Genomic DNA, 14,661 nt, shown 5'->3' with positions numbered 1-14,661 from the left:
ACACACACACACACACACACACACACACACACACACACACATACAGAGATATGTCAATGTAGTAAGAAAAATAAATAAAATGGAAAGACAAGACCTGGGGTGTAGCTCAGTGGTACAGTATTTGCCTAGGATGTAAGGACCTGGGTTTGATTTCCAGCACCAAAAAAGGAAGGGAGGAAAGAAAAAAGAGAGAAAAGACAAGCTCAAGATGACCCAGCAAAGTCCCTGGAGCACCTCTAGGACAAAAATACTTATTTCTCCACTTGGTGCCAAAGTCCACGGTTTCCCATACATGCATGTGATAACAGGTAAGGGTTAGAGCAGCAGCAGCTGCTGCTCTGTGCTTTCTGCCACAGTCTCAGCAGACAACATGCAGAGGGGAAGACACACAAGGTTCTCAAACACAGAGGTAACCGGAGACATCCTTCTTATTTGCCTGGACCACGACAACATCCACACTTTCCTTTTTAAAAGGTTGTTCCTGGGGCTGGAGAGATTGATCGGTGGTTAAGGGCACTGGCTGCTCTGCAGAGGACTCAGGTTCAGTTCCTAGCACACACATGGTGGGCAATAACCATCAGTAATTCCAGTTCCAGGGGATCTGGCGCCCCCTTCTGGCCTCTGTGGTCATTGCACAACATGCGTATGCTTACATGCAGGCAAAACACTCATATGCATAAAATAAAAATAAACAGACCCAGCACTCGGGAGGCAGAGGCAGGTGGATCTCTCTGAGTTTGAAGCCGGCCAGGTCTACATAGTGAGTTCCAAGCCAGATGAGACTACAGGGAGACCTTGTCTCGGAAAAAGACTAAATAAACAAAGAAATAAACAGGGATTATTTTTAGAAGGTTATTCCTCTGGGACATGTTTCCATTAGAACACTTTTCTCCTCTTATACATGTACAGCTTTCAACATCCAAGAGGAAAGGAGGGCGTTGAGAACAAAGGGTACCACACACTGCCAGTCTCCCTGTGAGTCTTCATCCTGAGGACAGGGATGCCCCTGGCTTTGGACTGAAAGGCCTGCTTGTTTCCTGTCTGTGCCATCTTCCCTCATCCTCAGAAAGCATCTGAGAAAGTTCAGAGCCTAGACTGTGTGGGCCTCCACTTTCTGGCACTCTGTATTTGGTAGGGTTTAAGTGGTATTAAATTCAAGACGTATGTTTATGTAATGAGAATAAAGGATACTGGGAAATGATCCTGTTTAGAGCACATCAGAAACCAGCTCCATCCCCAGTTGAGAGGCATGACCAGTGCACATTGAGCAGCAGAGGAAGGTATGTGGGACTGGAGGAGTCTCTAATCCCCTAAATCCTATGAGAAGGCCACTCCCATGGCTGAGCAGCACACAGAAACAAGAACAGCCCTACAGGGAAGGGGCTGCTGAAACACATCACGTCCTAGATGTGACGTCCAAGCTGAAAGCCGGGTCTACATGGGAACTGCCTGTGAGAGGTGTGGGAAATAAGCTAGGTGCATTTTTTTTTTTTTCCTTTCCAGAGTTAGAAGAAAAAAGGTTGAAGTGAAGAGGTTGGATAAAAAGTATAAACCAGAAACACAGCCCAGCCATGAGGACCCGGCCTTTTCCCCTGGCTTGGATTTCTTCCTCCCAAGTTGTGTAACAAATGTAGACATAAGGGCTCGTTGTGGGAACTCCTCAGGCCAACCCAGTGGACTAGAAGTAGATCCTTCAAATTAGATGTTACCTTTCCAAACTGCCCACTGGCACTGCCCACCTTTGCCCTAAAAAGACATGCAGTGGAGGTTAGGGATGCAGCGAGCAATGGTGGCAGTGTGATGGGGTGGGAGGAGATGCTAGGCAGTACAGGAGCCAGCACATTCAGGAGGCACTGAGGTAGGGTTACTCATGACCAGGGGCTGGAAAATGAGCCTCGCCTGTGGGAACTCTGGGCCCTATCTGAGTCTCACCACATATATAGGCGGAAGGAGGAACTACATCTCTGAAATTCTTCCTGGCTTCAACATTCTTTCTCCTAATCCTCTGCTACCTAGTTCTTTCACTAGAAATGCTGAAAACCAAGATGTCCACAGGTGAAGACAGCTCTTGGTAGGTGGAAGATATTCTCAAAGAAACAAGTCATTTCTAGTCCCACAGGAGAAGCAAAGTACTCTCACTTCATAGTTACAGAGAACAACCCAAAAAATACAGTCAGGCACTCAGAACAACTGTAGAACCTGGGCTCCCATGGCTGGATTTTTTTTCAAATGCCATGTTCAGAATTCCAACTGGTTTAATATTTTTTTCTTCAAACATACAGGCCCCCTACTACTTTGTAACTAGCTGTCTTCATTTATCCAGGGCCAGGTACTGGGGACAGAAACGCAAAGACAAGACTTTCCCGGAGTTCATGTAGCTGGAGGCACAAGCAGGCAACTGCACTTTTTGAAGTATCACGCTAAAAAAATGCCAAACAAGGAAGCTGCAATGGCAAGTTCTGGTAAACAATGCACTCCAGCAGCAAGCTAGTAAATGAAAGTCAGGAAGAAGAACTCAACTTCCCCAGGCCCTTTGATCCCAAACCTACTGCAGATCCTCAGAACAGCAATCAGAACCAGTGTGGTAGTTAGTCACCTCAGAGAGCAGTACTTTATTTTGTATGTAGGTACACTGTAGCTACCCAAATTTTGTCTGTTCAGTGTCTAAAGGGCAAGATCCAGGCTTATTTCTTTAATCTCTACAGCATCTAAAACAACCTGAGGCACAAAGAGGATACTAAATATATAACATCCTCTGTGAAAGGGACAGTGGATGAGATGTTGGTAACGTGTTTCTTTATGAGGTTGCAGGCTGGCACTCTGAAGCCTTCACTGAAGCATGACTGGCCTACCTGAGCACTTCACTAACCCACTGCAGAAGCCATCTGACACAAAGGGTCAGGGGTGGGCTCCTTTCCTGGAGGGTCAGAACGCAGAACAATACAGGTGACTAGTGTGGTGGTAAAGTGCAGAGATCAGAAGGAACAAAAAACAACTGTTTATATTTGGTTTAAGGTTCTAGCACTCAGAAAATGGACCTACAACTATCATAACATAAATCAGACACCATCCTCACTTACTTACAAGCTTTCAATGGCTCCTACTGTACTTAAGAACAAATGCACCTTCTTCAAGTGATGCCCATTAAGCCCTCACTCTCCAGACTCCAGATACTGGCTTCTCAATATTGCTCTTTGCTTTAAAAATCTTTGTTTTGTTTTTGAGACAGGGTCTCACTATGTAACCTTGGCTGACCTGGAACTTACTATGTAGACCAGGCTGGCCTGGAACTCGCAGAGACTGCTTCTGCCTCCCAAGTGCTGGGACTAAAAGTGTGTGGCACCATGCATGGTTCTTTCTGTTTCCTCCACCCCCCCCCCCACACACCCCCCGACCGAATTTACACTGGTAGCACAGTCAGCTCTCCCACATTCTCAACTTACTATGTAGACCAGGCTGGCCTGGAACTCGCAGAGACTGCTTCTGCCTCCCAAGTGCTGGGACTAAAAGTGTGTGGCACCATGCATGGTTCTTTCTGTTTCCTCCACCCCCACCCACCCACCCCCTGCGACAGATTTTCACTAGGTAGCCCTGGCTGCTCTGTAACTTGTTATATAGACCAGGCTGGGCTTGAATTCATAGAGATCTGCCTCCTGAGTGTTGGGGTCAAAGGTGTATACCACCACACTCCGTTTTGGGGTTTTTTAAATTTTTTTATTTTGTTTTTGTTTGTTTGAGACAGGGTCTCACTGTGCAACCTTGGCTGGCCTGGAACTTAATATGTAAGACCAGGCTGGCCTGGAACTCAGAGAGATCCGCCTGCCTCTGCTTACTGAGTGTGGGAATTAAAGGCATGCACCACTACTTCCAGTTTATTTTGGGGTTTTGAGATAGTCTTTAACACTGCAGCCCAGGCTGGCCTAACAAGACTATGCCACCCCAACTTTTTCCTGTTAACAAATCCACCAATATTAATTCATAGCACAGCACTTATCAGTTATCAAGTTATCTCCATTTGTCTTTTTTCCTTTCCCTTATCAGTCTTGCCTTTCTAACCATACATCTCCTGGAAGCAGGAGCAGATTTCTCCTTCACTGTCAGCTGGCACATACCACTACTTTGAGTGGGTGACAAGTGGGAAACTGGTGGCAACAGGTCGACAGGCTCTGACAGTGGAAAGTCTTAGTTCTCTCATGGTCAAGCCAGATGTTGCTACATGACCTTTTTCTTTCTTTCTTCACTGGGGTGTATCCAAGGGGTGATAACATACAAACAGGAAAGGGAAAGCCTATGCTCTCTGCCTACAACTTACAAAGAAATGTCAAAAAGAGCAGCCCAGTGCTGGCTCCAGCTTTCACTCCATTTATAATGCTGTTAGTATTCAAAGCAGATTTTCTTGCCTCTCAAACATTCCAAGGTTTGGTTTCATTTCTCCCCGAATGGATGCTGCTCTGCACCCACTGGTGCAGTGCCATGGCAGCTCACTAGCAACCCCATTCAGGCATGCTCATGCCCATACCCGCCCCAGGTACCTGAGGACCTCACCCTAAACTATCGTCCACTGAAAATAGCTACCCACCATGGAACAGAGGTTTCTCATCCCAACAACCTGAGCATAAAGGCAAAACAAATGCAAACAGCAGCTTCTTCCTCCCGGCCCCTCAGCACAGCACCTGCTCCTCCCTAAGAGAAGTTGCCAAAACCCTCTGAAAGGTGCAGCATACACGCAAAGGATGATTCACTGACCCTCTTTGAGTCTGATACTGTTTCTTTCTCTGTGACCCAGAACCCCTGAACTGGGATCAGCAATGGGGCAGGAGAGAAGGGAAAACAGAGCCTGCTGCTCCGCTTTGTTAGACACTTCCTGGGCCAAGCTAGATGCACACAAACAGGTCCTAAAGTGATTCTATAAAACGCTGGAGAGAGGCACTTACGCGGCATGATCCCTTGGCTCACCAGCTCTTCCCGGGTCCGGCGCTGTTGGAGCTTCAACTGCAGCACTGCACAGCAGCAAAGAAAGGAGAGAGACGGAGGGTCAGTCGGCTATCCCACCTCGAAAGGCACATTTTCAAATACAGAAAAAGCCCCAAACAAGGAGTATGAAATAAGACTCCCTTGAGCTGCGACTGTGTGTAATTGCAGAAGTGGCCCGATACAGCAGGGTTTCCGTATTCTGCTGTGGGCGGCAAAAGGAAGTTGCGAAGGGTCTTGCAGGGTGATAACAATCCACAAGCTACCCGAGTCTTGCTCTTGCTCAAAACCTCCTACAGTACTCAGCCTTCCCCCCAGGGCTGAAAAACATCAATTTTGAGCCCAAACAAAGTATAATGAGGGCCAGCACCCATAGCACTTTCTAGCTGCTGTGCAGTTTCCCAGCAAGTATCTTACACCATGAGCACGCTGAATGATGCAGCTACTCACAGAGACCAGGAAGTATGTACTGATCAGTTGTAAAATGTTTTCTTTTGGATCTTAAAAACTGTAGCCATTTTGACCCTGCACCACATTCCTCTAGACTGAAAGACATCTTGCATTAATGCAGTCTTCTCTTTCTCTCCTTCTCACTGGGGCCTTTTTCTGTTGAGATGAGACAACCAAGCTACATGACTTGACACACATCTGGGCTCATGGAGAGGTGAGTGTTCCTTCTAGCTCCATTCTGCAACACTATCTAATGAAACAATTTAACAGGGGTTTTTATTAAATTAGACAAATTATCTCTACAACTACACGCTATGCAGAAAAACCATGGGCACAGGTATGGTTAGAAGACCAAGGGAGAAAGTGCTCAGGGGAGGGATAGGAGAATCCCGAACATACAACAGGCTTCTAATTGTAGGGTCCCCATATCTGAGGAGAGCCTGCTAGGAATTATGCTGTCCTAATATTGGCCTTTTACACACAGTTGCTTTTAGGGAGGCATCTAGGGAGGGAGGATAGTTAGGCTCTGGCCTGCATTGCAAATTCAAGAGGTACAAAGTAGAACTTACCTCTCTCCCCAAAATCTAATGTGTCCCAAACTTTTACCCTCCCCGGAACTAAGGCTCAATGTCTAAACTAAGCTGCACTCTCCTGGCCCTGACACTGCTCTTATTCACTCTCATGTCACCACTCTTCCAGGTTGCAGCGACTCACATGCTACCCTTGCCGAGGTATAAGGCATCCCCATCGGGGCTGTTGAGTTTTATTCTCTCTCAGGTACCATGGACCTTTCCCCACTTTTTAAGTTCACGTTTCACCTGGAAGCACTCACCCAACAGACTCCCTCACATTCAGATTACTCTGGGTTACCTGAGCTACCTTTACCTATTATGAAAAGTATAACAACATTCTGCCCCGTATAGTAGTTACTGCCTGCTAACATATTGCCTCTCTAGTTTATACGCTCCTGGAAGGTAAGAAAATGCCTTATTAGCTGAACATGGTGGCCACGCCTATAATTTCAGCCCTCTGGAAGTTGGGACAGGACAACTGCCACGAAGTCTATGCCAGCCTAGGCCTACAAAGTGAAGAGCCAGACTCAACAAAAGGAAAGGAAAGTGTTTTATAGACACATATCCCTCTTGCAATTCATACACAATTAAGAATTCGGCAACTGTTTCTTAAGTTGAAGAATGTCACTGGAGCCCAGGGGCACACATCCATAATCCCAGCTCCTAGAAGGATGAGGTAGGAGGCTCAAAGTTCAAAGCTTGCCTTGGCTACCAAGGATTTAATTGAATTTCAAAATTATGCTACACAGTTTGAAAATCTAACAAAGAAGCTTTATTATGTTATAAATAAACATTGTTTAAAGTCTTGAAGAATTAAGTATATAGAAACAACTGCACTAGGGACTGATATTTACAGCATGTGCTTTTTATTTTTTGTTTGTTTTTTGAGACATGGTCTCCTTATAGCCCCAACTGCCTGGAACTTGCTATGTAGGTCAGGCTAGCCTCCATCTCACAGAGATCCGCCTGCCCCTGCCCTTGCCCCTGCCTCCTGAGTGCTGGGATTAAAGGTGTGCACCACCACACCAGTCCATAGCATGTGCTTTGTGCGTGACTCTGTTCTACACGCTTTTGGTAGGTTTTGTGTATATGTTGTTTTGTTTTACTGTGGTGCTGGACATAAACCCAGGGCCTGGTGCATTCTAGGCAAGTGCCCTACCACCGAGCTACTGCCCAGGCCTAGAATGCTTTAAATCACTTAGTCTTCATAAGATCCCTAAGGAGATGAGGTACTGTTCATCCCTTTCTACAGGTAAGGGAAGTAAGGCCTAGAGAGATTAATGCGCCTACATTTATCTCATTTAATAAGGGTAGACCAGGATTTGAGCCCAGACAGTCCTGATTCTATAATCTGAGCTCCTATCTCTGCTTCTCCCAGGATCTTCTGGAAGCCAGCTCGGCTGAGATAACAGACCTGGAGTGTGACCTCCTGGGCTCATTCTCTGGGTGAGTCTGACAAAGGAGCTAAGGAGAAGATGGTTCAGATCAGAGTCAAAGGAGTTTAGGTAACCAACTTCAGTAGAGCAGATTTCATCTAGGAACTAGATTTAAGAATAAATTATAAGCGCTGGTCAACAATAATAATAAAATATAAAAATAATAGCTAGAAATCCTAGCGCATGCTACCCTATGTCTGCCTTTGTGTTAAATGACTGACATGCTTTTAACTTAATTATAAAAAGGCTGGGCATATAGTCAGTGGTAGTACCTAGCAATCAAGGCCCTGGGTGCCATTCCCAGCACTGAAAGAGGAAACCTCCTGAGGACAAACCAGTCATAATTATCTCCATCTTACAGATTAGGAAATTCAGAGTACAGACCTTTAAATTTTTGTCCTGCATCACACCGTTAGCTAGCATCCCACCCTGATGTCTGTGGGTCTCAGTGTGATCCTTAGTCATATGCAATACCCATTTGTGGGAAAGAAAAGGGAAAGCCAAGCCAGAAAACATGGAAGCGGGGTAAAAGGACAGCTACTGCCATTTCTTAGGGTAGTTCCAAGGCCTAATGTATGCGAAGCTACTAGAAAACAATTACATACAACTAATTTGATTTTAGAGAACAGAGACACAATGAAAGTCTGAACATTTCAAAGAAGGAATTTCTGAAAACATATTACCCAAGAGTAATTTTGAAATACTAATCAGTAGTCCCAAGAGAACCATACACAGTTAGGGCTACAGGGACTATCAAAAACTTTGTTTTGTTAGTGAAGAGCCTAGATTTCCCAGTTTCTGACCTGTTTTTTGTTTGTTTGTTTTCTTCCAATTCCTTTCTGGTAGGCAACTCAGTTGATTCACCATCCATGAGCATTAAAGACATTTGTTCATTTAGAACATTTGAAATTTGCCCTGTTCTGACCTTTTTCTGGTTCCCTGTCTAGAATTTGTAATGCTAACTACTCTTGCCTTTACTTCTCCTTCACATCTCTTAGGCACCAAAGACTTTCTTTTCTCCCTACAGTTAAGAGTTATGCAATTGGGAGTCTTTTAGATAGACCCACTGAAGAGGTACCCCAAATGCCTCACCCTGCATCCCTGTTCAGCATGAAAGAAGTCAGAGTGGTCAGCGTCCCGATTCCCAATTGGTAATTTGGGTAACTTTTTTAGAGGATGATGTGATAAGAATAGGAGGTAGGAATTGGCTAGGCAGTTAGGGTAAAAAGACTCCAAAGAAAAGTAGCCAGTTTCTTGGTTAAAAGTCAAAAGGTCCTTGTGCCTCTTAGCAATATACTCTGTTCCAAAGGCCAAAAATGTCACAAGTATTTGAGAGCTCTTATCTAGTCCCTAAAAGATTTTTGGGTTACCTCTTCTGAGGGGGGAATGTTAGAGTAGCAAAAAGCCCCCTAAGTTTAACTGGTCAAGACTGGTCAAATCCCTAGTCTGTCTGTTGGAGGACCCACCTTTCCAATCTCACTGGTCAATCACCTGGTGATAGAACCACCCCTAGGAAGGCAGGTTCACCTTAAGTTAAGCTAAACAGATGGGCAGAATACCTGGTGTGTTAACAAGCGAATTTTTCCTGCCTGGAATCCCGCCTTGTAACACAGAACTCCGCAGAACTTCTGACCACCCACAGTCACGCAGGTCTCTGTAAGTCTGCCTGCTTTCTGCTGTTTGGGTCCATTCTTCAATTCTTTTATGAATGAGACTAAGAACCCTCTAGGGGACCCTCTTTCCCCCTGTTTCAGTACACGCCAAAACTATGGACATAAGATATCTTACTTTAATTAAGAGACAAAATGACCTACAGTAACAGCATGTGAAGGTGCTTTGCAGACAATGATAGACTGGCATCATCCTTTGAACTATTCTGGGAAAAAAAATCATTTTGTACCCTTTGTATGTTCAGAATGTAGCATTATCAGAAACCCTCAAAAAAAAATAGCCTTGTAGTGGAAGATGCTTATGTTTAAGGAAAGTTCCAGAGAAAAGATTGAAATTGAAAACATTTTATTTTTCAGCCTACTTTCTACCTTACAGTTGAGAAAAGACTACTACTGTTAGGTTGTAGAAACAGACACCACAGTCTAGTATGTGGAACTTCAGATTCTTCTCTTCTAGCATCTTGTCCTGGATGGATGTACAACTCCTTGCCTTCCAATTTATAGAATCTCCCTCTTTCTCAATTCCTTTTGTGGTCCCATCCCTAAGTGTAAATCCTTATACATTAGAAGAAAAGTCTGCTGTTCTCACTTACTGAAAACTTCTGAGTTGAAACATAAAACCGCTCCTGACATTTTGAAAGCAAATAAATAAATAAATAAATAAAGTCATAAGCACAAAACAAGCCGCTATATTTGTAACAATTTAGTAATGTTATTAAGGTTAAAGATAGTTCTTTGAGTCAAGAGTAAGAATGAACATGTTTTTGCAAAGAAGAATTTATTATTATCTGAAAGTTTAATAAATATTCATATTGTATAAAATTATTCCCAATCTATATAAAAAAAGACATTTGTTCATTTATACACAGTCTGCTTACACAAACCCATTTAGAAACAGATGATATTAAATTTGTGGAATTCATTAACAGTAAAGGTATAGACAGGTTTGTGCACAAGTAGGTATTTTTGTTAGGTTTTTACTGACTTGGGGAAGGATGATGGACAGTAAAACAGAAAGATGATGTCAATTTCTTACACTTCTCCCAGATTAGAGCTGTCTATGAAAACAATCACTGGGGACTGCTGAGCTGGCTCAGCAGGTAAAGGTGCTTGCTGCCAAGACTGATTACCCAAGTTCGAGCCTGTGGATCCATATGGTGGAAGGAAAGAACAAATTCATGCAACTTGTCCCTTGACCTCCACAGAGGGGTTCACGTACACACACACACCCCACAATAAATAAATGTAATTAAATTTAAAAATCATTTGAGCTGATTTTAGGTACTCCTGGGGAGAGGGGATAAGCAGTAAGTTCATGGTCTCTAAAACATACAACAAACAGTAAAGCCAGCCTAACTCAGGTCTCACACACTATCTAGCAGCATGCTTTACTGGGAACGTCCAGAAGGGACAGGTGTGGTTTTAACTTTATGTGAGGCTTAGCACGTTGCTAAGTATTCCTCTGTGCAGCAGTGAGTTATACGTACGTTAGTCATGTATTTGACACTTTAGTTTACACTCTATCCTTGAAAATTCACTTAGTGGCACCCAAACTGTAAAAACATACCACCTACCACTTGGAACCAAAGGTGACCCTGAACACACTAGCTTTCTTCTTAGGATGTTGAAAAGCAAGAGACATGAGGGCAGAGACTCAGTAGGTGGTGGAAAGCTTGGCCTAGTACTCATTAAGCCATGGGTTCCATTCCCAGTACCACACAAACTAGGCACGGTGAACCCCACCTGTGATCCCAGCACCTGGGTAGTGGAGGCAGGAGGAGAAGTTCAAGGTCATTCTTGGCTACATACTGAGTTTAGGGTCAGCTGGAGATACATGAGAGCCTGTCTCAAAATAAATAAGTAAAATTAAATTAGAAAGTAGGTGAAGGAACCCTTAGAAGAGGCTATTCCCCAAGTTCTGCTGTTTGGGTTACTTTAAGCATCACCACTAATGCAGAGTGGAGCTGGGATGAGGAGAACGTTACCCAGGCATTCATCTAGTAAGAACTTACTAAACAACCACTACCGTATCAGACCCTGTGCCTATGCTTAATACATATGCATATGCTTAATACATAATCTTTCAGTAAAATGGGGAGACACATCAAATCAGTGACAACAATGTGAATATGTTTAACAGGAATGTTTAAAGCTGTCAGAACCTAGAGCCCATTCTTCCTCCTTTCATCTATTAACTAACTTCACATTTGCTCCTTGCTATTACAGTCAATTGTTTGAGACTAAATCTCTGAGAAAACAATTTCAGGAAAAACCACAAGAACAAGTGAGAGAAGGCGCATGGTAACGCTTTTCTCTTTACTCAGGGCTTGGCTGCTCCAGGGCTCCTGTACCAATGGTCAGCATGTCTATTCACCTCAAATCGACACCATCTTCAATTCCTCCTTAGCTCCTCACCAAAGCTGCTTTTTTTGGGGTGCTCGCTCTTTGAAGGAACACAGAGGCTGCTTCATGCCAGACACTGCTTGTGGCTGAAGATGCTGCAGTGACCAGATGGACAGTTGCTGCTTTTAGTGGTGCTGACACAGTTCAGGGCAAACAAACATCAAATAAGTTCTATCAAGTGAGAAGAGCATTTTCAAAAATCAGATATTAGACTTAAATTGGGTACTCAAACAGCTTTCGTACTCCAAAATCAGGGCTGCATATTTGAAGAAGGCACAATTCTCATTCTGGTGAATGCTTAGGTCTAATGGGAAAGGGGATTCAAAATGAATTAGTGCACTAAATTAATGTTTATTCGTGGGCTATTAAACAGAAATCTCAGTGCCAGGTGCAGGATATCTCTCAACGAGTTACTGGTCAGAAAGGCCCCAGAGGCCCCTAATACTAATAGCACAGGCTCAGGCTGTTGTCATTGCGCTTGGCTGCCCACCTCAATTGGATAAGACCCTACTGCTGAAAATACCATACACCCTGGCTGCAGGACATGGAGAAATCAAGCTTGAACTGACTAGGAAATGGCTTCCCTGCTGGTTAGCTACCACAGTGCTGGAAGGTGCTATGCAGGCCACTGCGAGAAAAAAAAGACATCAATGGCCTTACCTAGCATGCTGCAATAATGACCTGACAGGCAAGATGTACCCATGGGAGCAATAGTGGCATGGTTGTTATGGGGTTAACCAAAAACTTTCTGATTTGGATTTGAGGCCTGCCTCACAGGAGGAAATTCACACACGGTACTGTAAAGCTGGAATGACTGGATACTCAGTCCTAAAGGGACATCTCTGTCAACTCCTCCCCCTCTAAAGCTCAGGGAACATGGAGGAAGAGGGGGTGAGGACAGTGTTAAGAGCCAGAGAATGGGAAGGATTGGTGTGAAACACCATCTTCTGAACATGACATGGCTGCTGAACTCATGAACTCACAGCAGCTGTGGTTACCTACATAAGACCTACACAGGATCAAGCCAGTTAGCATTCCCACACAGATGGTAGAGGGGCCACTACAAGGCACCATCCCTAGCTGAGAAATTACTAGCAAATGATGGCTGCTGGGGGAGAGAGTGTATGGCTGGCAGGCTACCCAGGTGCTAGTGGATGGCCTACACCCATGCACATAAGGGCAGAACTAGTTAGACTTTGTGGGTTTTCTCTTTTTAAAAAGGAAGAGGGGGAGAAGATGATGGTGGAAGGATATACTGAAGGGTTGGGGGTATGATCAAGGCACACTGTATACATGCATGCAATTGTCAAAGAATAAATTTTTAAAAATTAAAAAGACAATAAAAATAAAAATTCAGAGCTGGGCATGGTGACACACACCTTTAATCCCAGCACTTGGGAGACAAAGGAAGGCAGACCTCTGTGAGACCAAGGCCAGGCTGGGCCACGTGGTTCCAGGCCAGTTGTGGCTACAGGGAGATTCTGTCTCCAAAAAAATTTTTTTAAATTAATTAAAAAAAAAATCAGGACTAAAAAAAGACATTAATGTCTACAATAAAGACTTTTACTTGAAAAGATATAGAGTAATATACTTTGGCTTAGCACAAAAGCCGAAAAAAGTAGGACTGCTTTGATTTTTTAAAAAATTATTTATTATTTTTATTTTATGTGTATGAGTGTATTGTTGCCTGCATGTATGTGAGTGCACCCGTGTCATGCAATGCCGCAGAGGTCAGAAGAGGGCTTTGGATTCTCCTGGAACTGTAGTTAAGGATGGTTCATAGCTGCCATGTGGGTGCTGGGAATCGAACCCGAGTCCTCTGCAAGAGCAGTCAGTGTTCTCAACTGCTAAAGCCATCACTCCAGCCCCAAGGATTGCTTTGATTTTAAGAGATGCTGACAAATTTAAGTCTTAGCCAGCCCTCTATGTGATGCACAAGAATTTATAAATATTAAAAATAAATATTCACTTCTTAAAAAAACAAAAATTAAAAGCTATGTTCCATTTATGTGTTATAAGAACATGAATGTTATATTAACCAAGACTGGAAGCCAGAACATTGAACAGAATTCTTTCCATATGGGGAAGGATGAGTGAGTGTCGGACCCAGGCCTAATGTTTTAATTCATGATCAGTTTGCCTTACAGCCTAAGCAATTTCTGATGTTATTCTCCAAAGGTAATGTTTCTGAGTATACTCCTGCTATTCTTTATTAGATTTTTTTTTTTTTTTTGGTCTTTTTGAGACAGGATCTTCTTGTAGCCCCAGCTGTCCTAGAACTCACTATGTAGACCAGGCTGGGCTTGAACTCACAGAGGCCTGTCTGCCTCTGCCTCCCCCGTGCTGGGGTTAAAGGGGTGCACCATCCCCACCGCCTCTGCCTCCCGAGTGCTGGGATTAAAGGCGTGCACCATCACGCCCAGCTGAGATATTTTAGTTTTTATGCATGTGAGTATACTGCCGCATGTAAAGGCTTGTGCCCCCCACCCCCCCGGCAGGAAGATCTCTGTGAGTTCAAGGCCAACCTGGTCTACATAGCAAGTTCCAAGCCAGGTGAGGCTACAAGGAGACCTTTCTCAAAAGAGACCAAAAAAAAAAAAAAGGGCGGGGGGGAGCTGGAGAGATGGCTCAGCAGTTACACTGGCTGCTCTTGCTGAGGACCTGTTTGGTTCCCAGCATCCACATGGCAGCTCACAACTATCCATAACTCCAGTTCCAGAGGATTCAATGCTCTCTTCTGGCCTCCATGAGCACTGCATGACACAGGTACACTTACATACATGTAGGGAAAACACTCATACACGTAAAATAAAATTTAAAAATTTAAGATTTATTTTTATTATTTTTAAAATGTATATGTCTGTGTCTGTGTGAGTGAACATCACATGTGTGCTGGTGCCTAGAGAAGCCAGAAGAGGGCATGAGATCCTCTGGAGTTGGAGTTACAGACAGTTGTGGGTGGCCCAACCAGTGTGGGTGCTGGGAGCTGAACTCGGGTCCTCTGGAAGAGCCAGTATACTCTTACTACTGAATCACCTTTCCAGTCCCAATAGTGTTCTTATTTACAAGTCACATCCCAAGTTGTTCTTGATGGTGGGAGGAGGGAGAAGGAGGAAGAGGAGGAGAGAGGGGAGGGGGAGAGAGGGGAGGGGGAGAGAA

The 14,661-nt window shown here is 44.1% G+C and overlaps 1 protein-coding gene across 3 annotated transcripts in view; it reads right to left on the bottom strand.

The window, feature by feature from the left end:
* The window catches only part of Mrtfa (myocardin related transcription factor A), a 104,201-nt gene that overhangs the window by 30,729 nt on the left and 58,811 nt on the right, over positions 1-14,661 (bottom strand). For 2 of the 3 annotated variants that reach the window (XM_008833166.3, XM_029563534.1), the window contains exon 2: positions 4,935-5,000. The exons of the other annotated variant lie outside the window; for it this stretch is intronic. In XM_008833166.3, coding sequence (XP_008831388.1) covers positions 4,935-5,000 — 66 coding nt within the window. The remainder of the gene's footprint in view (positions 1-4,934; positions 5,001-14,661) is intronic. 3 annotated transcript variants of the gene reach the window in all.

The sequence above is a fragment of the Nannospalax galili genome, unplaced genomic scaffold (genome assembly GCF_000622305.1).
Source record: "Nannospalax galili isolate Female #2095 unplaced genomic scaffold, S.galili_v1.0 scaffold696, whole genome shotgun sequence".
Taxonomy (NCBI): Eukaryota; Metazoa; Chordata; class Mammalia; order Rodentia; family Spalacidae; genus Nannospalax; species Nannospalax galili.
Note: the sequence above shows the minus strand (reverse complement) of the source record. Positions and strands in the feature narration are given on the sequence as shown.